At 45.0% G+C, this 26245-nt stretch overlaps 1 protein-coding gene across 3 annotated transcripts in view; it reads left to right on the top strand.

The window, feature by feature from the left end:
- The window catches only part of SINHCAF (SIN3-HDAC complex associated factor), a 91234-nt gene extending 65596 nt beyond the window's left edge, over positions 1 to 25638 (top strand). For all 3 annotated transcript variants that reach the window (XM_029600007.1, XM_029600009.1, XM_029600008.1), the window contains exons 5-6: positions 1891 to 2041; positions 25137 to 25638. In XM_029600007.1, coding sequence (XP_029455867.1) covers positions 1891 to 2041; positions 25137 to 25299 — 314 coding nt within the window. In that variant the 3' untranslated portion in view covers positions 25300 to 25638. The remainder of the gene's footprint in view (positions 1 to 1890; positions 2042 to 25136) is intronic.
- The last annotated feature ends 607 nt before the right edge of the window (positions 25639 to 26245 follow it).

The following is a 26245-nucleotide window of genomic DNA, read 5'->3' as shown; positions in this document are numbered from 1 at the left end:
AATGTCTCTAACTCTCATCTCACAGGAAAAAGGAAAGAAGGCTTGCTATCCAAACCTGCCATCACTGGCACTCATGGCATGAACGTTGAGCATGCAGTAATCTTACTTAGTCCTCCTCAAAGGATATTATGGTTGAAGGTTTTCTTACAGAAGTGAGAAGATTCAATTTCCAATAGAACAGAGTCTTGGCTTGGTGTAAGACCAGTAGGAACCTTCATTTTCATTTTTTATTTTTCCTAGAAATTTCAATGCTATAGCAAAAAAAAAAAAAAAAATCATTGGAAACATTTATCCACTACCTTTTTTTTTTAACCTATATATAATAGCTTTTCACAGATTTTTTTTTTTTTTTTTGTTATAACATTGAAATTCCTAAGAAAAATAAAAATTATGGCCCAAGAGACTTGCTTCAGTATATATTTTGCCTCTCATTCTCAGACCTTTAGTCCCTCTTCAGTCTAAGTTCCTTGATGCTATTGTGGCAAGGGGTCTGATCTCTATCCGTTGGAATCAAAATACATGAAAGGATTGTGGCATTCCAAACCTCTGGAGAGTGAATCTCCAGTGTTTTGGGATCTCAACATGTGAAACCTCTTTTAGAATCATTTAAGTCAATGAACTTTTAATTTCTGTCCTGGAAAGTATTATTTCTCATGGCCATTGTTTTGTCATGAAGAGTTAAGTGAACGTCAGGCTCTGGTTTCATATTCGCCATACCTCCAGTCTGTTCATAATAGGATGCTTCTATGAACTCATCCCAAGTTCCTTCTTAAAGTGGTATCTGCATTCCATGTTAATCAAGCTATTGTGCCACCCACATTCTTCCCAAGATCTCATGGGCAGAAAGGAGAATGGGCTTTTCACTCCTTGGACTGCAAGAGGGCCTTGGCATATTACCTAAAGAGGACTCAATATCATTGTCAAGCTTAACTGTTTGTCCTTTGATCCCAATAGAGTAGGACGGGCAGTTGGCTAGCAGACTTTATAGTGCACTGTTATACACTGGCTGGCTTATCAGGTGAGTACCATGGCGATTTCAGTGGTTCCTCTGAGGCACTTCCATTGAAGATGTTTTGCAAAGCTGCTGCTTCGTCGTTTCACACCTTCATGCCTCACTATTGTCTGGATAGCATGTTCCAAGGAGAAGACAACTTTGGACAAGCATTTTTGCACAGCCTGTTCACTCTCTGCCTGGAGGGACTGAGTTGTCTAAGTGCTTCCACTATACAATCCTCAGCTTGGGACTCCTCACATGTAATGGCTAATTCATGCCTGCTTATCGACAGAGAAAGCAAGTTGTCTTACCTGCATAAAGGGTTCTGTGCAGACAGCAGGATGAATTAGCCATATTTGATACCCACCTGCCTCTTTGCAAAAGCTTAAGCTCTAGAAGAGACTAAGGGGCTCGCAAGACACTTCTGCGCATGCTCCGTAGTCTTTACTGAGCTGGGCCTGTGTTAGTGCTGCTGGATGAGGTCATCCATGCATAATGGCTGTTTCATCCTGCTGTCTATGGAGAACGCTGTTTACAAATAAGCACACTCGTTATTTATGCAGGTAAATGACTTTTGAAAATTGTCCTCCTGCAGGAAATTTTGCGCCCAATTTTCAATGTATGCTCCTGTCTTTGAGAGTTACCTGCATTATTATGAAAGGATATGCACATGAACAAACACATTTTGGAAATTTAGTGATCAGTGTAAATAACATCTTTTGAAAATTTTATGTACTCTATGGAGTACAACTTTTCAATCTTAGTTTTTAAAGGTTTTAAATATTTTGGAGAAAAGTAAAAAAGGATGAAAGTTAAATTTTAAGAAAGTTAAAAGCTTTCACAAAAAAAAAAAAAATCGTTTCAATGGGTTAATAGCATTTTCTTCTATCCTGCAGATTCAGATGCACATAGCACCACCTCAAGTGCCTCCCCGGCCCAGTCCCCATGTTATAGTAATCATTCAGATGATGGCTCGGACATGGAGTTAAGTCCTGGGTCCACCAGAACCCCAGTCTTCTCCTTCTTGGATCTCACATACTGGAAAAGGTAGGAAGCAAAAGGAGCATGCAGCTGGCAAATGCAAGCCTAATTACATATCGTACATTATTTTCTCAGTAATTAAACAGTATAAGCTCTAACTATAGCTTCTGGCAAACTGCTAAAGCAAATGATGTTGTGAAGGTGGGGTAAGTAGTTAAACAGCATAGGAAACTACTGACTGAAGTTTCTGGGTGACTTTTTAGTTTTTCTGTCTGATTTTTTTTTTTTTTTCCTCCAGAGAAGTAATCCCAGTGTGGGATGTGATTTTTGTCAAGCAGAGTTAATAAATGCATCAGTGTTATGACCTGCTCTGCCACTGACATTTTTGCCATAAGTCTTTGGCAACATCTGATTGTGGGTACAGATGTGTGAGAGATTTCGCATCACAAGCAAAAATTCTTTTTAAAAAGTATGAGTTTATGCCCTTGTAAATTATAACAGAATAATTTGTTAAAATTTGTGCTTCAGACTTGTAGTTGCATCTTATCATAGTCTCATGTCTATATACTGACCTTCCAAACAGTTGTAAACCTGTTTTAACTTGTACATTATCTAAAAGCTGTACAACTGAACTCCAGCCTTCCTACAAAGGAACATGCTGTTACTACAGCTTCTTTCTGGCATGGTAAGCCTCTGTCCTCACCAGCTCTGTGATAGTTGTATCATGATCAGTTTTACTGCACACTGGGGCTAAAAAAAAAAAAAAAAAGTAATGGTTAATGCAAGCACTAATACACCTGTTATCTATTGCGCATTAGCAGCATTATTAACATGCATAAACTAGCTTGCACCTTTGAGAGGTGTAGTTAAAACGCATGGTTATGCAAAAACTAAAAATTGAATTTTAAAAACTCTGCGCATTAATTAGGGGATGCGTGAATAAGTCAGGCTTGCACGTGCCGAGCGGGTTTTTAAAAGCTGCCTGGATACACACGTATCTCCCGCAGCGCACACTTCTCCAAAGTTTTCCAAAAGGGGCTTGGCATGGGTGTTCTGGGGCGTGAACCAAAGATGCGCGCACAAATACTTGTGTACCTGGGCGTGCGCCCGGATCTCCCTGCCACGTAAGTTTACTTCTGCTATGGAGGAGGTGTATGTTTAAAATAAAGAAAAATAGGCAGATCTGCAGGGCTTTAAGGGGTGGGGCTAACCGGGGGAAGTGAAGGCTATTAAACTAGGGGGGGTTGTAAGACCTACCCCTTAACTGGGTGAACTGGGGACAAACTGGCTTAACTGGCAATGACACGCACCACTTTTAAAATCCCTTGACTTGCATGGTAGAAGCAAAACTTGTGCGCACATGTGCACGCAGCAGGACTATTTTATAACATGCACACATGTTATAAAATGGCTGTGCGCAAATGTGCGTCCGTGCGTCGGTTTGAAAGTTTGTCTTAATGCGCATACTATTCTATCAAATTGTTTTAATGAATCTCTGTGAACAGAAACGGACACATCCTCTACATGGTACAAAGTTCAACACAAAATTATTTGCTTATTTTAACAGGTTCAAAATAGCAGTGAATAAGACCTATGCAAAGTTTGGACACCTTCCAGTTCAGCCTTGATTATTTTAAAAAGGCTTTAATAAGGCTCAAAAAAATAACTAACTTATTATGCCTTCACTTATTTCATTTTATGTTATGTGTAGTCAAGTGAAGACAATTCCATGGTTGAAAAATTCTCTGAACTGTCTAACCTTTCAGAACATAAGAACATCCCATACTGGGTCAGACCAAGGGTCCATCAAGCCCAGTATCCTGTTTCCATCAGTGGGCAATCCAGGCCATAAGAACCTGGCAAGCACCCAGGTTGTGATTGTTCTGTCTATCTTCAATTATCATGGGCCCTCTAAGCAGCTGTTCTAGCATTTGAAAATGAGGCTAATTCACTTTTACAAGGCAGGGGAAGTCTATTTAAAAAAAATAAAAAAATCTCTAAACCAGTGATGGCCAACCTTTTGAGCTCAGTGTGTCAAAATTCATAAAAGAATCTAGCATAACTCGGTGTGTCACTTCTGAAAAATCCATAATTTTGTGATATTTGTAGCTCTAATAACAAGTTATAATTTTAATATATGTACTGTATTAATACAGCAAAAACAAATAATTCTTCACCTTACCCGCTTAGTGACTTTTTTGTTGCTGAATTTCATTGGCTAAATCTTCAATTAAAACTCTCTCCTCCTCCACCCCCCCCCCCACCCCCACACACAAACTCTTACTCCCCTGGATTTTCTCATGCACACTCATGCTCTCACACTCACTGGCTCCCTCACATACACACAAACACACACACCCAGGCAAGCTCCCAGTCATTCTCACACACACACACACTGACCCCCAGGCAGGCTCCCATTCATTTTCACACCACTCCCTCCCCATCCCCCGGGCATGCACACATTCATTCTCACACACACAGACCCCCAGGCAGGCACCCATGCATCACACACATACACCCCCAGGCAGAGTCCCATTCACACACATGCACACACTAAAGGCAGACCCCCCTCTCTTTTGCCAGCAACCTCGGAACCTCTCTCATTCCTCTGCTGCCACTGTCATTGCTGCCGCATGGCTATTGGGGAGGTGCCGATTGCTGCTACTGACACTGAAGCCCATTCTGCTGCCGCCTCTGTGCAGGTCACATGGGCTTCCACTTCCTCCATGCTGATCTCGTACATTGCGAGATGTGCATAGAGAAAGTGCTATTCTTGCACATTCCCAAAGATTACATGTGCCAATCACTAAAAAGTTATTTTTTAATTTTTTTTTTACCTTTGCTGTCTGGTCTTAGTTTTCTGATTGGTTGGTCTCAGGCTTTTTTTTTTCCACCTTCCCTTTCTTATTTTTTTCCACCTTACCTTTCTTTTTTTTTTTTTTTTGCCAATTCCTTTTATATTGTCTCTTTTTCTGTTTCTTTTCTCTCAATCTTCTTTCCTCAAACACACACTCAGGTTCTCATTCTCACATGCATTTCTCTCTCTCACACGCACAGGCTCTCACGGTCACATGCTCTCTCTCATACAACCATTCATACACACAGCTCTCTCTCTCCCACATGCTATCTCTGCAAACATTCAGGTCCTCACTCTCACACACAATCTCTCAACTCATCTCATACACGCGCGCAGACCCTCAGCCTCTCTCACCTCTGGGCCTCCTCTTCACGTGTCGCCGCAGGATGGGCTCTGCAGCGGCCCTAATCTCTGGCCGCGGCGGCCCTGCTACCGGGCCTCTTCCTCTTCTCGGGCTGCTGGGACTTGGGATTCGTGGCGGCCCATAAGCGCAAGCGCTGCTTCTCTTCTGCACACGCTGATGCTTCTCCTCCTTCCTGTCCATGCAGCTCCGGCAACATTTACTTCCGGAGCCGTACAGGCAGGAAGGAGGAGAAGCATCAGCGCATTTAAATGCAATCTTTCGTTTTCTTCGGGCCGTGGTGACGTGAGCCTCACCACAGCCCTGCCTATCTGCCTGTCGCTGCACCGCCTGAGCCTCCCTGCGCCCGGGGGCATACTAAAAAAAAAAATTAATTTTAAAGGGTCGGCGCAGCCGATTTAATAAATAAATAAATAAAATAATAATAATAAATTCCCGATAGTCCATGAAACGCTGCGCGTGTCAGCAAAAAGTCTCTGCGTGACACCTCTAACACGTGTGTCATAGGTTAGCCATCACTGCTCTAAACACTTCCAGCTAACAGTTTCAATTGTCAAACATTGTTAAGAAATGGAAGTTACATGGCATTATTGAAGTTGAGGCAAGATCTGGAAGACTAAGAAAAATATCTGGTAGAACTACCTGAAACTGGTCAGAACTGCAAATGGAATCCACAGATCACTGCAAACGACTTGCTGAAAAGTTTACCTGATACTGGAGTACCTATCTGCAGTAGAGTTGTTTACAGAACAGTGATCCACATGGGAGAGTCATCGGTAAACCTTTTCTACAGCCTGATCACAAAAAATCATCATCCAAAGTGTGCAGAACAAAGTGCTTTGGGCTGACAAAACTACATAAGAACATGCCATACTGGGTCAGACCAAGGGTCCATTAAGCCGAACATCCTGTTTCCAACAGTGGCCAATCCAGGCCATAAGAACCTGGCAAGTACCCAAAAACTAAGTCTATTCCATGTAACCATTGCTAATGGCAGTGGCTATTCTCTAAGTGAACTTAATAGCAGGTAATGGACTTCTCCTCCAAGAACTTATCCAATCCTTTTTTAAACACAGCTATACTAACTGCACTAACCACATCCTGTGGCAACAAATTCCAGAATTTAATTGTGCTGTTTGACCACAGCCACACAAGATAATGTAACTTCCATTTCTTAAACACGTTTCTGACAGTTGTGTTGTGATGCTGCTCACGGGCCTAGCCGCGAACAGCCTTTTACCTCTCTGCTGCCTTTCTGCCTCTGCGGCCTGGAGGCCACTGTCATGTTTCCGGGAGGCCACAGCCAACATCCTGCTCTGCAGTGGGTCTGCTGCCACTGGAGGCCGCCGTCGTCGCTGGCACCTACACGGCCCGGAGGCCACCGATGTCATCCTCTTCCTGCGGTGGGCAGGGCCACCACTGCTGTGCCTCCATGCGGCCTGTAGGCCACCGTCAACGCACCCTCGCGGCTGGGAGCCGCCGACACCGGGATCCGCTTTGCAGCCTAGTTCCTGCCTCCTAGCCTCCTCTTTGTGGCATGGACACCACTGTCCGTGGTCCTGCCTCCTAGGTGCGTGGCCGCGCCTCTCCTGCCTTCTTAAAGGGCCCGCAGTGGGAGTAGCCCTGCGGCCCCTCTTGATGTCATCAATGTGTCTCCTCTTCAGCCCTATTTAAGGGCCCTTCACCAGTCCTCCAGCGCCTTTGCAAGGAGCCAGTCCGCTCCTGGACTTCTCTTTGTGTCCAGCTTCTTCAAGGCACTTCGTTCTTCATGGGAATTCCCTAATCTACGTCTGTGGTTCCTGGTCTCTCGTCAGATCTAGTTTCTTCAGATGTCCGTGACGTCCCCGTCCTTTGTCCCTGATGTCCTTGTCTTCTGATGTTCCACCTCCAGGTGTTTACTCCTTCCGGCTCCTCTTCTTGGAAGCCTTGTCCTCTGTCCTGGTTCCGGATTCAACTCCTAGCTTCCTGCCGTCCTCTGTACAGCTTCTAGATAACTTTCTGGTGCGTTTTCCATGCCTGATCTGAAGTTTCGTCTTCTGGTTGATCTCTCAGGTGCGTCGATCACGCTGGGTCACTGAAGCCTCTGTTCAGGTCAGATGCTGCTTAGTGTTGCCCGGATTCCTCTTCATGCTGAGTTTTAACCCTGCTGTCGTCTTTCCACTCAAGTGTTCTTATCGATGTTCCTCTCCTTTGATGTCCTTTCTCCTGATGTCCTAGCACACCCCAGCTTCTCTTCGACTATCTCAAGTTCCGGGACCAGCCCTAGTCTTCCCAGTGGACCCTGCTTCTAGATGAACACCTGGTGCGTTTTCCATTCCAGGTCTGAAGTTTCACCATTTTCTGGATGACCCTCAGGTGCGTCGAGCATGCTGGGTTACTGAAGCCTTCTCTGACTGGACTCTGCTTCCTGAGCTGCCCGGATCCTCTCTTCCTTTTGAGCTTCAGCCTTGCCTTAGCCTTGCCTTCTTGCCTAGTGTCTTCGTCTTGTTCCAGTACCATCACCTGTCCTTGACCTCTGTTCGTCCTGTTGCCTCTACCATTTCCAGGTGGCAGGTCCGAAAGGGCTATCGAGTGGCCGGAGGGCTACCCCAGAGACCAGCATTGCGTTTTTGGGTCTCTTCCGGTGCATTCAGGTTTGGCAGAGGTCAGAGCTCCTGGTCTTCAGCCTGTCTACCCGAGCTTGGACACATCTTGCTTGCTTCGGTGCTTCCTCAGAGCTCCTCTGCAGTCGCGCCGTGGACAAGGGCACACTAACCTCCCCGGAAATGGGACCTCTTCCTAGCGCTCCCGCAACAAGTTGAAATTGATAGCTGGAAGCATTTATAGAGATTTATTTTTAATAGCCGTCCCCTGCTTTGTAAGAGTGAATTATCTTCATTGTCAAATGCTCAGGCAGCTGCTTAGAGGAACCCATGGTTGTTGAAAGTAGACAGAACAGTGTCAACCTGTTAGAAGGGTCAGAGTATTTGCTCAACTGCGGAATTGTCCTTACTTGACTAATTGAAGGTCTGACTTTTTGGGCCTTAACATCTTTATGAAATAAGTAGAAATAACTCAACTAGCAGGGTGTCCATACTTTAGCACATGCCATATTTACGGTTTTATTATTTTCAGTGTGTTAAAATTTGCAGAAAGAGAAAGTAAATTTAATTAAATCTGTGTGCCAAACAGATTTTAAAAGCCAGCTAGATATGCGAGTAAATGCCACAAGCGCACATCTTGGAGGTATTCAAAAGTGGGTGTGGTATGGGTGTGAACATGAGATGTGCGTGTAAATACTTAAGTTTTCCCGTGTGCGCTGATGCCCCCTGCTGCATAACTTTGCTTCTTCTATGGATGCCATATGTAAGTTACAAACTAAAGATAAATAGGCAGATTGGCGTGGTTTTAAGGATCAGGGATAACTGGGGAAAGTGACGGCTATTAAATCAGTGGGGTTTGGAAGACCTGTCTCTTAACTGGGTAAACTGGGGCCAAACTGGAAATGGCATCGCCGTGCACCCCTTTTAAAATCCCCCAGTTTACACAGTAGAAGCAGCATTTGCGCGCACGTGCATGCGCAATTTATAAAATAGCTGTGTCCCTGAGCGTGAGCCGACAAACACGTGCCCACGTACCGGTTTGAAAATTACTGTCCTTATTTAACTTTGTACCTTGTAGAGGCTGTTAGCTTCCATTCACTTAAAGATTCATTGAAACTTACAATTTGACTGAGTGCCTAAGCTTTTGCTTACAACTGTCACCTATTAGTCGCTCAGAAAACAAAGCGTAATTTGTTAAAGCAAGCTTCATAATGAGATGCCTGCACAATCTGAACTTTAATGGGCTGATTCCAGTATAAATTGCTTAACTAACTTTAGCATTGGAGATTCTTAAAAATTGGTAGTTTGGCTACTCAGCATGTGCAAGCATTGATGTGAAGGGCTTGTTGTTACCTTCCCTGTCTGGGCGCTCTCTCCTGTATAATTTATACACTGAAGACAATTTTCAAAGGGTAAATAGCAATTTCCCAAGGTAAAATGAGGGTGGTGGATGTGTGGAACAGCCTTCCAGTGGAAGTGGCAGAGACAAAAACAATCTCTGAATTCAAGAAAGCATGGGATAATTACAAGGATCTCTAAGGAAGTGATGAGCATTATAATACTAAATTAATTGGACAGATGGGCAGACTAGATGGGCCATATGGCCTTTTTCTGCCATCCTGTTTCTATAGAGGTTTCTAAAATGGCTTGGCTGAAAATTCTCATGCTGGTTTAAAATAAAGATGGGTTTCCATAGCAGGCATACTTTTTTTCACATGGGCCGCAAGAAGGTGTTCCTGAAGGCATGTTTAGGTTGGAGAAGGAAGATATTGTGCACATAACACTTTTGTAAAGTATGAATGTTATTTTACCCTTCCCACCCCCCAACTGCCCTCACAAGAGAGTGCAAACTACATGGATGGTTTTAGCACACATACTTTATATGAATTTTTAAAGAGAAAAATGCACAATTGTATCTCATTAAAAATGTGCATAAAGTGCATTAAAACTGATCATGTAGTTTACAGCTTCATGGATTATTCAAAGATTGCCCCCTACATGTTGCATAAATAAAAATTTTTAGAAAATCTGTTTCTTTTGCAACTCTTTTTCAGGATATACTAGTCATGGTAGAAAAAGACCAAAATGGTCCATCCAGTCTGCCCTGCAAGCTTCCCAAGGGTAGTAACTGCTGCTCCGTGCCGGTTAAGCCTTTTTATTTATTCTCATCCTCTAGCCTCTTAGGGATCCACAGTTTTTATCCTATGTCCCTTTGAAAGGGCATTCCAGGCATCCACCACCCTCTCAGTGAAGAAATATTTCCTGACACTGGTTCTTCCTCCCTGGAGTTTCATATCGTGACCCCTAGTTCTACTAAATTGTTTCCAATGGAAAAGGTTTGACGACCATGGATCATTAAAACCTTTCAAGTATCTGAAAGTCTGTTGAAATTTGGAATTCTCTTTATTCTTATGACAATTTCTTTGCATTGCCTGGTATTCGTTTAATGAAAGTTTCTTTTCTCTGATAGAAAAGACCTGTGACAAAGCAGACCCTTTGGCTTAGCTTTTATTTCATTACTGTTTTTATAAATTAAGATGTAATACTTTTTAGTATTTTTATTTGCATAAGCAAAAAAAGTACCCAAGGCCAGCCTGCAGGAAAGTACCTGGATCAGATCTTTAACACAAAAGGTCAGCCTGGCCTTGGGGTGCTGTGGAGCCAGTGTTCACAGCCCCTTGGGGGTGGAAGAGGAGGGAGTTGTGATAATCAATAAGGGCAACACCTGGTACCTAGATTTAAAACCATGAGCAGGGTTCCAAAAAGGAGTCTTCATGCATGGATGATGATCTCAGGCCTGTTGCTGCAAAATTTATTTTATTAATTTATTTTCAGATACTTAGACATTCCACTCACTAAAGTACAGAGTGGTGTACAATGAAAACAAAATAAACTGAAAATCAACACAAAATAATCTACACATAATAAAATAATAAAAAATCAGGTCAGAAGCCAGAATTTTGTGTGAATTTGAATAGATAAAATAGAGATTATTCAAAGGCATCTCCAGATAACCATGCTTTGCATTGCTTCCTAAAAGTAATGAGATCTCTTAGGATTTTAAACTCCTGTGGGGCAAAGCAAGGATGCTGAACAAGAGAAGGCCGCCTTAGTTTTCAATTAATCTAATTTTCTCTGGAATTTGAAGTAGGGACAAAGTTTTTCAGACAATATCGACGTATATGAGATTGAAGACCGAGAGACATAATTATTCTAGATTTTAAAGACTTAAAAACAGAATTCAAATTCGACCCGTTTTTCAATTGGGAGCCAATATAAAGTCTTCAGAACAGGAGAGACATGGTACCAGGTTTTAATTCCCAACACTGGCTGCACAGCAGTGTTTTGCACTATTTGCAGCCTAGCTAGTTAGTTCTTTGGGAAGCTAATATACAAGGAATTACAATAATGCGATTAAAACACGGACCACTGTAACTAAATCCTTTTGTTCTAAGAGGTCTCAGATTCTGAATATTTCATTGCTGAAAACAGCAGGCCCTCCATAATTCTCCCAATTTGATTTTGTAGGGTAAGATCTAATAACACTAAGGATTCTGATCTCTTGATTTGCTAATATCATCTTTGACCACTCAAAGACAGAAGTTTCTATAACTGGCTCCTGTTTCCAAATTTACAGGCCGATACAATACAGTGTGCTCCAGCATTGGACGTGCGTTTTGGACACGCTAGCTTTACCCCTTATTCAGTAAGGGGTAATTGTGCGTCCAAAACGTGCGTCCAAACCCCCCCACCCCGAACCTAATAGCGCCCGCAACATGCAAATGCATGTTGATGGCCCTATTAGGTATTCCCGTGCGATTCAGTAAGTAAAATGTGCGGCCAAGCCGCACATTTTACTTTCAGAAATTAGCGCCTACCCAAAGGTAGGCGCTACTTTCTCCAGGCACCGGCTCGCGGGTTGAAAACCGGATGCTCAATAGTGTCCCTAGCACCTCTTTTTACAGCCGGGCCTAATTTTAATAAATTAAAATACTGTATCGCGCGCACAGGAGAGTGGCCTGTGCGCGTGCCGGGAGAGCAGGGCACTCGCCCGCTCTCCCTAGTTTTTACTGTATCAGTCCAAAAATAATCAATCACTAGACTAAGTACAGTGGAGGACGTCCCTGGGTGATTGCAAATGAAGGTTCATGGTGCTAGGATCCCAGCCCTGATTCTGATTTGAGCTGGAAGGAAAAAGGGCAAACTGCTGGACACAAAAAAAAACCAAAATCCCCAAATCAGTAGCTGGAGGAAAAGCATAAGACAATGATGATGATATTTTGGGAATAAGTAGTCTTTGACTTGGCAGTTTCTTCCTCCTCCTCCTTCTCCTCTCTTGTGCTTCCAGTTCAATTGAAACCAAGCCGGGGATCTGGCACTATCATTCAGAACTACTGGGGATTTGTCTCCTACTGTAATCTTTCCCCCACCCCACCAGTATACTTAGTCTGATCATTGCAGTGATGGTCCTGGGCCATGAACCCTGCAATCATGGGCCCTGAATCTGGCCACCAGGATTCTCTTCTATCCAGGGGCTGTGAATGCTGCCTCCATAGCGTCTCAAGTCTCGGCTGATCAGGGGAACAGAAGACCTCATTCGGGGATCAAATTGAGGCCCTTCCATATAGCCGTGCACAGCACTGCCACTGAGCAATCTGGCCAACCCATGAGTTACTGGTTCTATGTTTTGGAAACCCCATCAAAACTAAAGGATAAATTTTCAAAGACTTATGAGGGTTGTTAATTTTCTCTTAGGTAAAAGACATCTAAGTCAGTCATAGCTGGGTGAATGGCTTTCTAGCTGCCTGAAAATGTGTGCATACTTTCATACACATTCTGTACATACCTAGATCAGCCCAGACCAGTGGGTTATACACGCCCACCAGCAGATGGCGTCAGAGAGCAAAACTTCGAGGCACTGGTATCCTGCAGCTCATCAGTATTTCTTTGACTCCAGCAGATGGTGGTCGTGTATACCTGCAGCTCTGTGTGAGAAGGATTTTTCTTGCTCCCTGAGGTGCTAGGTTCAGTGTCTGGGCCATCCCTCGGGTAGAGCCAGGCGAACTTGGGGATTGGTTACCCCTGGCAGTGCTAGCCCGTGTGGTTCCGGGTCTCCTGATAGCCAGGGGACTGGCTCCCTCAGCGACCCGAAGGCTCCCCCTCACTGTCTGCAGTACAGGGAAGTAGCCCCTTTGGGGATTTTTTTTCTACTGTTCTTAGCTTAGGTTTTATATTTTTCTGTTACTAGAATTAAAGTTTTTGTGTTTAAAAAAAAAAAAACAAAACAAAAAAAAAAACCAGCTCCAAGTTCCCTGTTCACCGCAGCTCCCAGGGTAAATCAGTCTGCCCGGTGGTGCAGAGCCAGGCAGACCCCTGAAGAGGAGGGGAGAGTGTTTCAGCCCTGGTAAGAACCTCAGAGGACGTTTTTAGGCTCCCTCTTCATTTTTACCGCTGGCTCTGGAGCTATTTTTACTGTGGCAGCCATTTTGTTTTTTCTTTTTCGACCTCCCACTTGGCTCCCCAACGTTCCTGGGGCCAATTTTTGGGAGTCACAAGGGCTGGGTGGCAGCACTTGTTTTCTTCCGGGGGGGGGGGGGTGGAGTTATATGCCCCTTTTTGCAGGGGGAACATGGTAGAAACTCCTCTGGTGGAATCCTGTAAGGCTTGTGGAATCCTGTAAGGCTTGTCAGCTTATTTAGACCCCCTGTTACTGTGCACTGGGTGGGGAAGGGGCCTCAGACAATAGGACCAAACCTAAAATGTCTGCACACAGGTCCGGCTCGGCGGCTGGGTCTAACGAAAGGAGCCCAACCCCCACTGCACACCCTGCGGAAAAGGTCTCCCAGGATGATCCCCCCCCATTGTGCGGACTCCGAGACCAAAAGAATCGAGAGACATGGACACTGATTCTAGCAGTGACGAGATGGGACCGGGGGGATTTTCACTGGAATTTGTACTACTCATACATGAAGCATTTCTAGCTCGGAAACTCGCGAAACACAGAGCCCAGGATGGGAGCATTGGAGTTCCCAAGCGTCCCCTTCTGCGAACTGACGGTCGCCCATCCCGGGTAACTTTGGTTCGGAAGGATCTAGCAGGTGCAGTCGACCAGCAGGGAAACAACTCCTACTTCGCCCCCAAGGGACAGCGCTGCAGATCAGGGTGAGGTCCCTCCAGACATAGATACGGGCGACGACGATCAGGATTCAGTAGAACCTAGTGCAGAGGGTGTTGACCCCCGCATAGTCCAGCTGTTTAAGAGGGAGGAATTGTGCCCCCTTATTCCCCAGGTGCTTGAAGAATTTGGGGAGTGAACCCAGTCCTGGATGGTCTCCGGGTTTCACCTAGTGCTTTTCCCATCCCGAAGAAGATTCAAAAGCTCATCAGCTGGGAGTGGGAATCCCTGGAGGTGGGGCTTAAGGTCGGCCGGGCGATGCAAATATTCTACCTGCTAATGGAGGAACATTTAGAACGCCTCAGGGGTACCTAAGGTGGATGCGGCTGTATCAGTTGTGACCAAGAAGACTACCATTCCAGTGGCAGGAGTGGCTGCTCTCAGATGTGCAGGACCGCAAGCTGGAGCTGCATCTGAAGCGGGTTTTCGAGGTCTCCTCCTTAGGATTTCGGGTGGTGGTGTGTGCCAGCATGATGCAAAGAGCGTGTTTATGTTGGATTCAAAAACCGCAGGACCCTTCGTCTTCTGGGACTTTATCAGCTTCTCAGGCGGTTCGTCTGGAGGCGGCGGTAGCATATGTGGTGGATCCTTATGACTTGGTGCGTTCAGTGGCCTAGACTATGGTCTCCTCCGTGGCGGCTCGGCGACTCCTATGGCTCCACAATTGGGCAGCGGATGCTTCCTCCAAGTCACAACTGTGCAGTCTGCCTTTTCGAGGGAAGTTGCTGTTTGGAGAGGATTTGGATCAGCTGATGAAATCTCTGGGGGAGTCCAAGGGCAATAAACTGTCAGAAGATAGAAAGCCCTACAGGATATCATTCGGCCCTCTATCCTGTTTTCAGGATTTCCGAAAAAGCAGGTTGGGGAGGAGTGTTCCACCCTCTGGTTCCAGAAAGACCTCTTCCCATACACAGTCCTTTCAGGCTCCAGTTGTCTGCCAGAGGTGGTTTCGGTCAGGTAACTGGAACTGGGGAGCCTGCCCACTGAAATCAGGCCCGCCTACTCCTCTGATGGGATTATCAGGGGCAGGGTGTCCAATTTTACGAGGAGTGGGCCAGGATCACCTCCGATCGCTGGGTGTTGGAGGTGGTAAAAAAGGTTACGCCTCAGAATTTTCTCGGCCTCTCATGCCTGCCTTTGTGGAATCGCGATGCTTTTCCTGCAATAAGCGAGCCGCAGTAGAAGACACTCTACAAAGATTACTGGCCCTAAAGGCGCTCGTCCCCGTGCCGTCCGAGGAATGGGGGAGGGGATGGTACTCCATTTGTCGTAGTTCCCAAAAAGGAGGGCACTTTCCGATCCATCCTGAACCTACAGAAGGTGAATCGCTGCTTGAAGGTGCCCCATTTTCAAATAGAAACACTTCGAACAGTCATCGCAGCGATTCGAAAGGGAGAGTTCCTTGCCTACTTGGATCTCACCAAGGCTTATCTATACATCCTGATTTGCAGCGCTCACCAGAGATTCCTATGATTCAATATCCTGGGTCAGCATTTTCAGTTCCAGGTGCTGCTGTTCGGACTGGCGACAGCCCCATGCACCTTTACGAAGGTGATGGTCGTGGTGGCGGCGACCCTCCAGAAGGAAGGGATAATGGTTCATCCTTACTTCGATTGGCTGATTCGAGCCAAGTCGGAAGAGGAAGGCGAGTGAATGGTTCTTCGTGTGGGCCATTGTCTCCAGTCCCTAGGCTGGGGTAATCAACGAAACAAAAAGTCATCTGACTCCGGTGTCTGGAGTATTTCGGAGCTCGTTTCGACACCCTCCAGGGCAGGGTGTTTCTCATGAACGACAGGATGTTCAAATTGCAGCAACAAGTGAGTCTCTGGTTAGTTTCCAATCCCCAGAGTGTGGGATTACCTACAAGTTCTGGGGTTCATGGCTTCAATGTTGGAATTGGTGCCTTGGGCCTTTGCTCACCTGAGACCGTTGCAAAGAGATCTACTGGCATAGGTGGAACCCAGTGTCTGAGCAATACCAATTGCCCCTGCCTTTGTCGCAGCGAATCAGGTCCAGCCTGCAATGGTGGCTGAAGACAACTTAAGGGAAGGGGATGCCCCTCGAAGTCCCGGATTGGGTGATCGTGACAACTGCGAGGCTTCAAGGCTGGGGAGCAGTGTGCCTCTGTCATGCAGTGCAGGGAACCTGGTCCTTACCTGAACGGTTGTGGTCTATCAATCGCCTAGAGACAAGGGCAGTCCGCAAAGCGTTGTTGGCATTCCAGTCCCTGGTGCAGGGGAGAATGGTTCGAGTTTTCTCGGACAATGCCACCATGGTAGCATATCTCAGGGAGGACCCAGAAGTCTGGCCGTGGCACAGGAAGCACACCTCCTCTTCACTTGGGCTGAGCTTCATCTGGAAGGCATCACAGCCTGTCACATGGCAGGCGGACTTCCTCAGTTGTCAACAGCTGGGTCCTGGAGAGTGGGAACTATCCTGAGAGGATTGGAATCACATTTGTGCCTGATGGGGAGTTCCCCAACTGGACCTCATGGTGACCTGTGTCATTGCCAAGATAGACCGGTTCTTCAGCCAAAAGAAGGAAATCGGGGCGGTAGGAGTAGACGCCCTAGTCTGCAAGTGGCCAACCGGAATCCTCCTGAATGCCTTTCCTCCATGGACCCTGATCAGGCACATTCTCCGGCGCATAGAGGACCATACTGATTCGGTAATTCTGGTGGCACCGGAGTGGCTGCGGCAGCCGTGATTTATGGACCTGGTACGGTTGGCAAGAGACTGTCTGCTGTGCCTAGCTCATCTGCCGAACCTCCTGCGGCAAGGGCCCATTTATTTGGATCGGGAGGATCACTTCTCTCTCGCAGCCTGGTGTTTGAGAGGTGGCAGTTACTGATGAAAGGTTATTCGGAACAGGTGATTTCCACCCTGCTTCAGTCCAGGTGGCCCTCGACATCTATGGCATATGCTCCAGTGTGGAAGGTGTTTGAAGTCTGGTATGACCAGCAAGGTGAGTGCCGTTGTCTGTGGCCATTCCTCAGGTCTTGGTTTTTGCAGCAGGGATTATCTAAAGGTTTGGCTTATAGGGCTCTGCGTGTTCAGGTTTCGGCCCTGGGATGTTTCCTAGGGCGGGTAGGTGGCAGGCCTCTAGCCAGCCACTTGGACATTGTCCAGGAAGCATCTTCGTACTCCTCTTCGTAAGTTATGCCCGGAGAGGAATCTCAATCTGGTGTGGAGGGCGCTTCGTGATCCCCCTTTTGAGCCTCTGGGACACGCTTCCTTAAAGGACCTCGCCTTGAAGACTGTGTTCTTGGTAGCCATCTGTTCCGCAAGTTGTATTTCAGAATTGCAGGCTCTTTCCTGTAGGGATCCCTTCCTTCGCATCTCGGCTGATAGGGTGTCCCTGCGTACGGTCCCTTTCTTTTTGCTGAAATAGTGTCTGCCTTTCATGTTAATCAGTCCGTGGAGTTACCTGGATTCTCTGATTGGGCTCGTGACCCCACTATGGGAAGAGATCGTCATCTGTTAGATATCTGCCGGGTTCTCCTTCAGTATTTGAAGGTCACTTACTCTTTTTTTTCAAAAATCAGATCACTTTTTGTGCTCTTTGGAGGTCTGAAGAAGGGTGAAAAGGCATCCTTGGCTCGCTAGCTGAAGGAAACAATTTGCTTGGCCTACATCGGGAAGAGTCGCCTCGTCCCAACTGGTTTGAAAGCTCACTCGACAACAGTGCAAGTGGCTTCTTGGGAGGAATGTCAGTTGTCGCCTGAAGAGATTTGTAGAGCCGCAGTCTGGTCTTCCCTGCATACCTTCACAAGGCATTATCATCCGGATGTTAGGGATCCGGACCAAGCGCTTTTTGGGGAGAGCATCTTGCGAGCAAGTCTTTCGGGTTTCTGCCCGATGTAATGTGGCTTTGGTACATCCCACTGGTCTGAACTGATCTGGGTATGTACAGGAAAGGAAAATTGGTTCTTACCTGCTAATTTTCGTTCCTGTAATACCACAGATCAGTCCAGGATCCCACCCGGGTGCTACTAACATAAGAAAATGCCATACTGGGTCAGACCAAGGGTCCATCAAGCCCAGCATCCTGTTTCCAACAGTGGCCAATCCAGGCCATAAGAACCTGGCAAGAACCCAAAAACTAAGTCTATTCCATGTTACCATTGCTAATGTCAGTGGCTATTCTCTAAGTGAACTTAATAGCAGGTAATGGACTTCTCCTCCAAGAGCTTATCCAATCCTTTTTTAAACACAGCTATACTAACTGCACTGACCACATCCTCTGGTAACAAATTCCAGAGTTTAATTGTGCATTGAGTAAAAAAGAACTTTCTCAGATTAGTTTTAAATGTGCCCCATGCTAACTTCATGGAGTTCCCCCTAGTCTTTCTACTATCCGAAAGAGTAAATAACCAATTCACATCTACCTGTTCTAGACCTCTCATGATTTTAAACACCTCTATCATATCCCCCCTCAGTCGTCTCTTCTCCAAGCTGAAAAGTCCTAACCTCTTTAGTCTTTCCTCGTAGGGAAGTTGTTCCATTCTCCTTATCATTTTGGTAGCCCTTCTCTGTACCTTCTCCATTGCAATTATATCTCTTTTGAGATGCGGCGACCAGAATTCTACACAGTATTCAAGGTGCGGTCTCACCATGGAGCGATACAGAGGCATTATGACATTTTCCGTTTTATTCACCATTCCCTTTCTAATAATTCCCAACATTCTATTTGCTTTTTTGACTGCCGCAGCACACTGAACCGACGATTTCAATGTGTTATCCACTATGACACCTAGATCTCTTTCTTGGGTTGTAGCACTTAATATGGAACCCAACATTGTGTAATTATAGCATGGGTTATTTTTCCCTATATGCATCACCTTGCACTTATCCACATTAAATTTCATCTGCCATTTGGATGCCCAATTTTCCAGTCTCACAAGGTCTTCCTGCAATTTATCACAATCTGCTTGTGATTTAACTACTCTGAAAATTGTTCAGAGTAGTTAAATCACAAGCAGATTGTGATAAATTGCAGGAAGACCTTGTGAGACTGGAAAATTGGGCATCCAAATGGCAGATGAAATTTAATGTGGATAAGTGCAAGGTGATGCATATAGGGAAAAATAACCCATGCTATAATTACACAATGTTGGGTTCCATATTAAGTGCTACAACCCAAGAAAGAGATCTAGGTGTCATAGTGGATAACACATTGAAATCGTCGGTTCAGTGTGCTGCGGCAGTCAAAAAAGCAAATAGAATGTTGGGAATTATTAGAAAGGGAATGGTGAATAAAACGGAAAATGTCATAATGCCTCTGTATCGCTCCATGGTGAAAATTGTTCAGAGTAGTTAAATCACAAGCAGATTGTGATAAATTGCAGGAAGACCTTGTGAGACTGGAAAATTTTGTGTCATCTGCAAATTTGATTATCTCACTCGTCGTATTTCTTTCCAGATCATTTATAAATATATTGAAAAGTAAGGGTCCCAATACAGATCCCTGAGGCACTCTACTGTCCACTCCTTCCACTGAGAAAATTGTCCATTTAATCCTACTCTGTTTCCTGTCTTTTAGCCAGTTTGCAATCCATGAAAGGATATCTCCACCTATCCCATGACTTTTTACTTTTCCTAGAAGCCTCTCATGAGGAACTTTGTCAAACGCCTTCTGAAAATCCAAGTATACTATATCTACTGGTTCACCTTTTATCCACATGTTTATTAACTCCTTCAAAAAAGTGAAGCAGAAAGACTGATATACCTAACAGTTACCCGCTGTACATAGGGAATCTATCAGAATGATTCTATAATATTTTGGTTTTTGTTATGACCTGTGGTTCAAACCTGATTTTCAGGTATTGGGGTCATTTGTTTCAGACCCTTGAAGTTTTTTCTTGTTCGCCCTTGTTTCGGGAATTAGATGGGTTTTTGTCAATTATACTTTGCTTGGGTATCGATAAATACTGATGAGCTGCAGGTGGCACACTTGGGATACCAGTGCCTTGAAGCTTTGCTCTCTGACTCCATCTGCTGGTGGGAGTGCATAACCCACTGGTCTGGACTGATCTATGGTATTACAGGAATGAAAATTAGCAGGTAAGACCAATTTTCCTTTATTGGCCACATAGAAAAAAGGCATATTGGGGGTGTATGGAAATTGTTTACATTTTAATTTCCAAAAAAATGTGTTGTAAGCATGGCACTAACATGGCTAATCTGTACCATCATTTTGCAATCTGAGGGTATGCACCGGCCTTTTTAGCTCTATAACAATCCACTATTGATACACAATAGGGTGAATTTTCAAAGGAGTTACTTGCATAAATGCACACTATTTTATAAAAACAAAGAATATGTTGGTATTTTTGCTTTTGTGTGCACATTTATCCATGCAAAAAAAAGGTGATCTAAGGGTGTTCTAGGATGGAGATGAGAGGTATGCATGTGAGCTGCTATTTTCTAAGAGACTTACACAAATACATGTGGTAACTTATTCACGCAATTTTACACCTGCTAATTATCTCATGCAGTTGATATCAGACTGGTCTGTTTAAGTATTGGTTGGGTGGGAGGTCTGAGTGAAGGAGTTCAGAGTGAAGAACTAAAAGGGTCTCAATGACTTGTAGAAGGACTGAGTTAACTGGTGGAGGAATTGGGAAAACAGCTGATTTCAATTCTGTGCATGTTTTAAAATATATTGACTTGCACACTTAAAAGCAAATTATAAAAGCCCTGCATGTGCCAAAGCCGAGAAGTACTTGAGTACGCGCACAACTGGGAAAGGCAAAAAAGGTGCGGGGTCTGTGCAGGACATGGGCGGTCCAGGTATGTAACATGAAATGTGCACATAAGTATTTACATGCACAAGCGCGTGCCGGGGTCCCCTACCGTGTAACTTTACTTCTGCTATGGGGCGTTTTTTCATCTATTTCATTGTGCTCAAGAAAGAGGGTTCTTTCTGACCCATCCTGGATCTCAAGCGTCAACAGTCACCTGTGGATAGTTCACTTCTGCATGGAAACTCTTCGCTCTGTCATAATGGCAGTGCAACTGGAAAAGTTCTTAGCCTACCTGCATATTCCAATCCATCAAGACCACCAGTGTTTTCTGCGCTTTGCGGTACTGGGCTGCCATTACCAGTTCTGGGCATTGCCCTTTGGCCTGGCAACCTCCCCCAGAACTGTCTCCAAAATTATGGTGGTCGTGGCGGCAGCAGTGAGGAAAGAAGGAATCCTGGTGCAGCCTTACTTGGACAACTGGCTGATCTGGGCACAGTCATTTGATGAAAGCCTCCACGTGACCAACAGGTTCAGCTCGCTCCTGTAGGAACTCTGTTGGATCATGAACATAGACAAGAGAAACCTCAAACCCTCTCAGTCATTAGAGTACCTGGGGGCTTGATTTGACACCAAGGCCAAGGTCTTCCTCCCTTCCTCAAGGAGAAGGAAACTGATGGACCAAGTACATCTGTTGACATATACAATGCACCCCAAGGTATGGGACTATCTCTAGGACCTTGGCCTCATGGCATCAACCCTGGAAGTAGTACCTTCAGCGAGGGTACACATGCGGCCCCTCCCAACACTCCTTACTGTCACGCTGGAACAGTCTGACTCACAACTACTCGATTTGCCTCCACCTACTGATGGACATGTGCTCTCGGCTCCAATGGTGGCTACAGGAAGCTCACCTAAGCAAGGGGGTAAGCCTCTCCCCACTGAGCTGGATCGTCCTCATGACAGACACAAGCTTCCAAGGGTGGGGAGCTCACCTTCAGGAACTGACAACCCAGGGACGCTGGACCGAGGAAGAGGCGAACTGGAATATAAACTGCCTGGAAGCGTGAGCGGTCAGATTAGCATGACTGCAGTTCAGCCACAGACTCCAGGGGCGAGGAATCCGAGTGATGTCTGACAATATTTATTTATTTATGTGCTTTTCTATACCGACATTCGATTTGGCATATCACATCGGTTTACATAAAACATGATGTCATAGGGCAAGCCGTATTATGACATAGTACATTGAAACATGGAAGAGTTAATTTAACTTGGAACATATAACTTATAACTTGCTTATAATGACATGGTGTATTGTAACAGTATATTATCTAGGTAATTCTATATGGTTAACAAATTAACTTAGAAGAAAAAAAAGAACACACTCTATTAACCGGGAGTGTTTTGATTGACTTATGTACAGTGACAGGGAGGAGGGATGGTAGGGCATGGGACGGGGGAGAGGAACTTATTTTGGGGGGTGGGTGGGGTAAGGAGACAAGTTATTTATTTATTTATCTGGAGGAAAAGCTTTCCGGAAGAGCCAGGTTTTGAGATTCTTTCGGAAGGAAGGCAATACTACAACAGTTGCCTACATCAACCACCAGAGAGGAACCAAGAGCCCACCAAGTGTCTCTGGAGATATATCTCCTTATGGAATGGGCAGCGTCAAATCTGCAAGGGATATCTGCCTCCCACATCGTGGGAGTAGACAACATCAGGGCAGACTTTCTCAGCAGGGAAAGCCTGGATCAGAGGATATGGATGCTGTCAGCCAGAGCCTTCCAACTCCTAATGGATCGCTGGGGCCTCCTATCCTTCAACCTACTGGCTACATCTCACAATGTGAAGGTTCCCCGGTTCTTCAGTCGCAGGCGAGATCAGCACTCCCAAGGGATTGACGCCCTTGTCCAGACCTGGCCAGAGGAAAACTTACTGTATGCCTTCCCCCTGTGGCCCCCTATTGGGCAAGATTGAGCACCACAGAGGACTAGCTCTGGTGGGCCCAGGTGCCCGTAGTATGCAGATATGCGGAGGCTCGCCGTGGAGAGTCCTCTTTGTCTCCCCCCACACAGGGATCTTCTCCAGCAAGGCCTGATTCTTCACAAAGATTCAACACTATTCTCTCTTCTCCTCGTCTGGCCCTTGAGAGGGCTCGCCTGACAAAGCATGGATATTCGGCGGCTGTGGTTACCACATTTGCTCCACGCTTTGACTTTTTCAATGTCCCTGGCATACATACAGATCTGGAGAATATTTGAGACCTGGTGCGAGGAACGTGGGGTGCCCCCGCGAACAGCCAAGATCTCCATGATCCTGGAATTTTTACAGGACAGCCTGGTCAAAGGATTGTCCCTCAACTCCCTGAAGGTCCAAATGGCAGCCCTCTCCTGCTTCAGGGCAGAGGTGAATGGAACCAGTCTGTCAGTGCATCCGGACGACCCATTTCCTGAAAGGGGTTAAGCATCTCCAACCACTCTTAAAGTGGCCTGTCTCCCAATGGAACCTTAATCTAGTATTGGACTTCCTGGCAGGACCTTACTTCAAACCACTACGCACAGTCTGTCTCTACGCCTATTAACACTAAAGACTATTCTTGGTAGTGATATGCTCGGCTCATCGCATCTCGGAGCTACAGGCATTGTCCTGTCGGGAAGCGTTCCAATGGTTTACTCCAGGAACAGTGCAGCTTTGCACCAACCCCTCCTTACCAAAGGTAGTCTCTGAATTCCACCTGAACCAATCCTTCTCCTTACCTTCTTCGCCATCTAAACGTCGGTAGACATTTGGTACAGTATCTGGAACATTCAGAACCACTGTGCAAGACGAATCGCTTGTTTGTTCTTCATGGGGAAAAGAAACAGGGCAAAGCAGCTTCACGAGCTACCATAGCTCGCTGGATCAAGGAAGTAATTAAGGCAGCTTACATAGAGGCAGGGAAGCCTTTACCCTTCCAGGTCAAAGCTAATTCTACCAGGGCCCAGGCAGTATCCTGGGCGGAAGCTAAGCTGCTGTCTCCTGCCAACATCTGTTGAGCAGTGACATGGTCCTCTTTACACACCACCTCTAAGTTCTGTCGCCTGGATGCCCAAGCCCGAGAGGACGCAGCCTTTGCGAGGGCGGTGTTAACCAGACCATGGGCAGCCTCCTGCCCTGTTCGGGAGTAGCTTTTTTTTACATCCCATTGGTCCTGAGTCCATTTTGGCTACACGCTAGGAAATGGAGAAATTACTTACCTGATAATTTCGTTTTCCTTAGTGTAGACAGATGGACTCAGAATCCCGCCCACAGCTGCCCAGGTGAGGCAAGCCGTTCACCTATCACTAGTTCAGGGCACCTGTAGTATTGCTGGATTTTGGCGCTTATCTTGGTTGAGTATAGTTAGTCTCCAGTTTTTTAACCAAGCTTTTTTTAATCAAGTTGTACTCAAATTCTAATCAAGTCTTTCATTAATATGTCCACAATGGCTTTTCGAAGAGAATACTGAATGGCTGAGGTCACTGCAGGGGTGGGTGACGTCAGCTTTGAAACCTGACTCAGTCTCCATCTGGGAGCACATAACCCATTGGTCCTGAGTCAATCTGTCCACACTAAGGAAAACGAAATTCAGGCAAGTAACTTCTCTATTTTGAAAGTTACAATCATAAATCGGGGTTGTACATGAGCAAGTTTTTCTTTTTGCATGTAAAATATACACGCATATAGAAAATAGGTAGGGAAAGTATGTGCTTTCAATGCATTGAAATATGCACTTTTAATATATTTCAGGTATTCGCGCATAACCATACATATACAAGAATTTGGGGGGGGGGGAGAGACGTGCAAATTTTATAATATGCACATACTAACATACATACAGATTATAAAACACTGTAATAGATCTCCACATGGACATATAAGCGTGCATATGATGCTGCGTGGATTTGTTTGAAAGTTATTGTCAATGAGCCTGACTTTAAAAAGCATTTAAATGTGTAAAATTTGGGTTTTACATGTGTAAATGCACTTTACTCAAGTATGTGGGCTTTTGAAAATTGCTATAATATATGCTACTGAATTGTTTTCAGAATTTACTTGCGCAAGTGCACTTTACTCAAGTAGATTGCTTTTGAAAACTACTCTGATAATGTAACATTTAGGCACATTAACTCCTTTGAAAAAGTATCTCCGATGTGTGCAGTTTTCCTTGGGTTTTTGAATATCAGCTTGCTTTTTACAGGCTGCAAGTATGCATGTGCCTTTGCAGTTAAGCACCCCCTAAAGTATGTTCAGATGTTCCTTGGTCCTTTCAGTACTTGTGATATCAGTTCTTAGCAAATGTGGCCCTGGTAGGTCCCTGAGGGACATACAAAGTGATTATAATTAATGCTACAAAGCTTGTAAAATCTAAATCTTTGTGGGTTTTTCCCCCCCTTTTTTTTTTTTTTGTGTGTGCTTTAGACAAAAAGTATGCTGTGGAATTATTTACAAAGGGCGTTTTGGTGAGGTGCTGATAGACACGCATCTCTTCAAACCGTGCTGCAGCAACAAAAAAGCAGCGGAGGAGAAGGCAGAGACACCGGAAACTGATTCCGTGCCCGTCTCCAACCCAGAGGAGTGGTGAGACGTGCCAAGTGCAGGAAAGCAGACCAGCTCAGCGCTTTCATACATCTGGGAAATGCCATGGAGCACCACCTCTTCCTTTGGACATCTGCCGTACTGCCAAAAGACTGTCTTTCTATCGTTCTCTATATATAATCCTCTCTTACTTTTACATAAACTTTTGAAGCCAGTTTCTCTTTTTTAAAATAAATCTGTATGTTATATTTAACTTGCTATGAAATTACTTAGCAAAACTGACTGCTGCTGTAAAGTGCTCTTTTTAAAGTCTCTCTTTTTTTTTTTTTTTTTTAATGAATGAACTTGGGGTGAGATTTGTTTAATAAACTATGTGCAGCTAGTATTTTTGTCTTGAGAAGCAGTGGTTGTTTTCTTTTTAAGTTGGCTGGCAACGTTTTTCTTTGCAAGGAAATTGTTATCTATTTTTTTGTTTTTGTTTTGGGGCTTTCTTTTTTGATCAGGCCACATTTTCAGTTTGCTGGTACTACTGATAGTTACCTATCTGAAAAATTTAAATTACAAAATAGAAAAAATAGTTATTACAATTCATATCACACAGCAATTCAGGTAGAATGAGTTAGTGGTCTGACTATTGCATAGTGCACAATGAATTTTCATATAACCCAATGTTAGTTTGGCTTCTGCAGGACAGCTTCATAGTGCCGCAAATGGACCAATGTCTGAATTCTTCAAAATTCCTGAGCCACACCAATGTGCAAGTATCTGCAGATAGTTGGTTGGTATTTTTTTCTTTCATGTTTTGAGAAATTTATTCAGACCAGCTCAGGAAGTATTTGGTTCTTCCTCAGGGAGATGTACCATGCATAGTTGGGGGGGGTTTTTCCTTTCTGGTCTCTGAAATTTGCAAAATAGAGGCTTTCTTGATCAAGGAGGCGATGTCCTTTCTTGATAGGAGGCGATGTCCTTTCTTGATAGGAGGCGATGTCCTT

The sequence above is a fragment of the Rhinatrema bivittatum genome, chromosome 4, assembly GCF_901001135.1.
Source record: "Rhinatrema bivittatum chromosome 4, aRhiBiv1.1, whole genome shotgun sequence".
Taxonomy (NCBI): Eukaryota; Metazoa; Chordata; class Amphibia; order Gymnophiona; family Rhinatrematidae; genus Rhinatrema; species Rhinatrema bivittatum.
The sequence above is the reverse complement of the archived record's forward strand: the minus strand, read 5'-3'. Positions and strand labels throughout refer to the sequence as shown.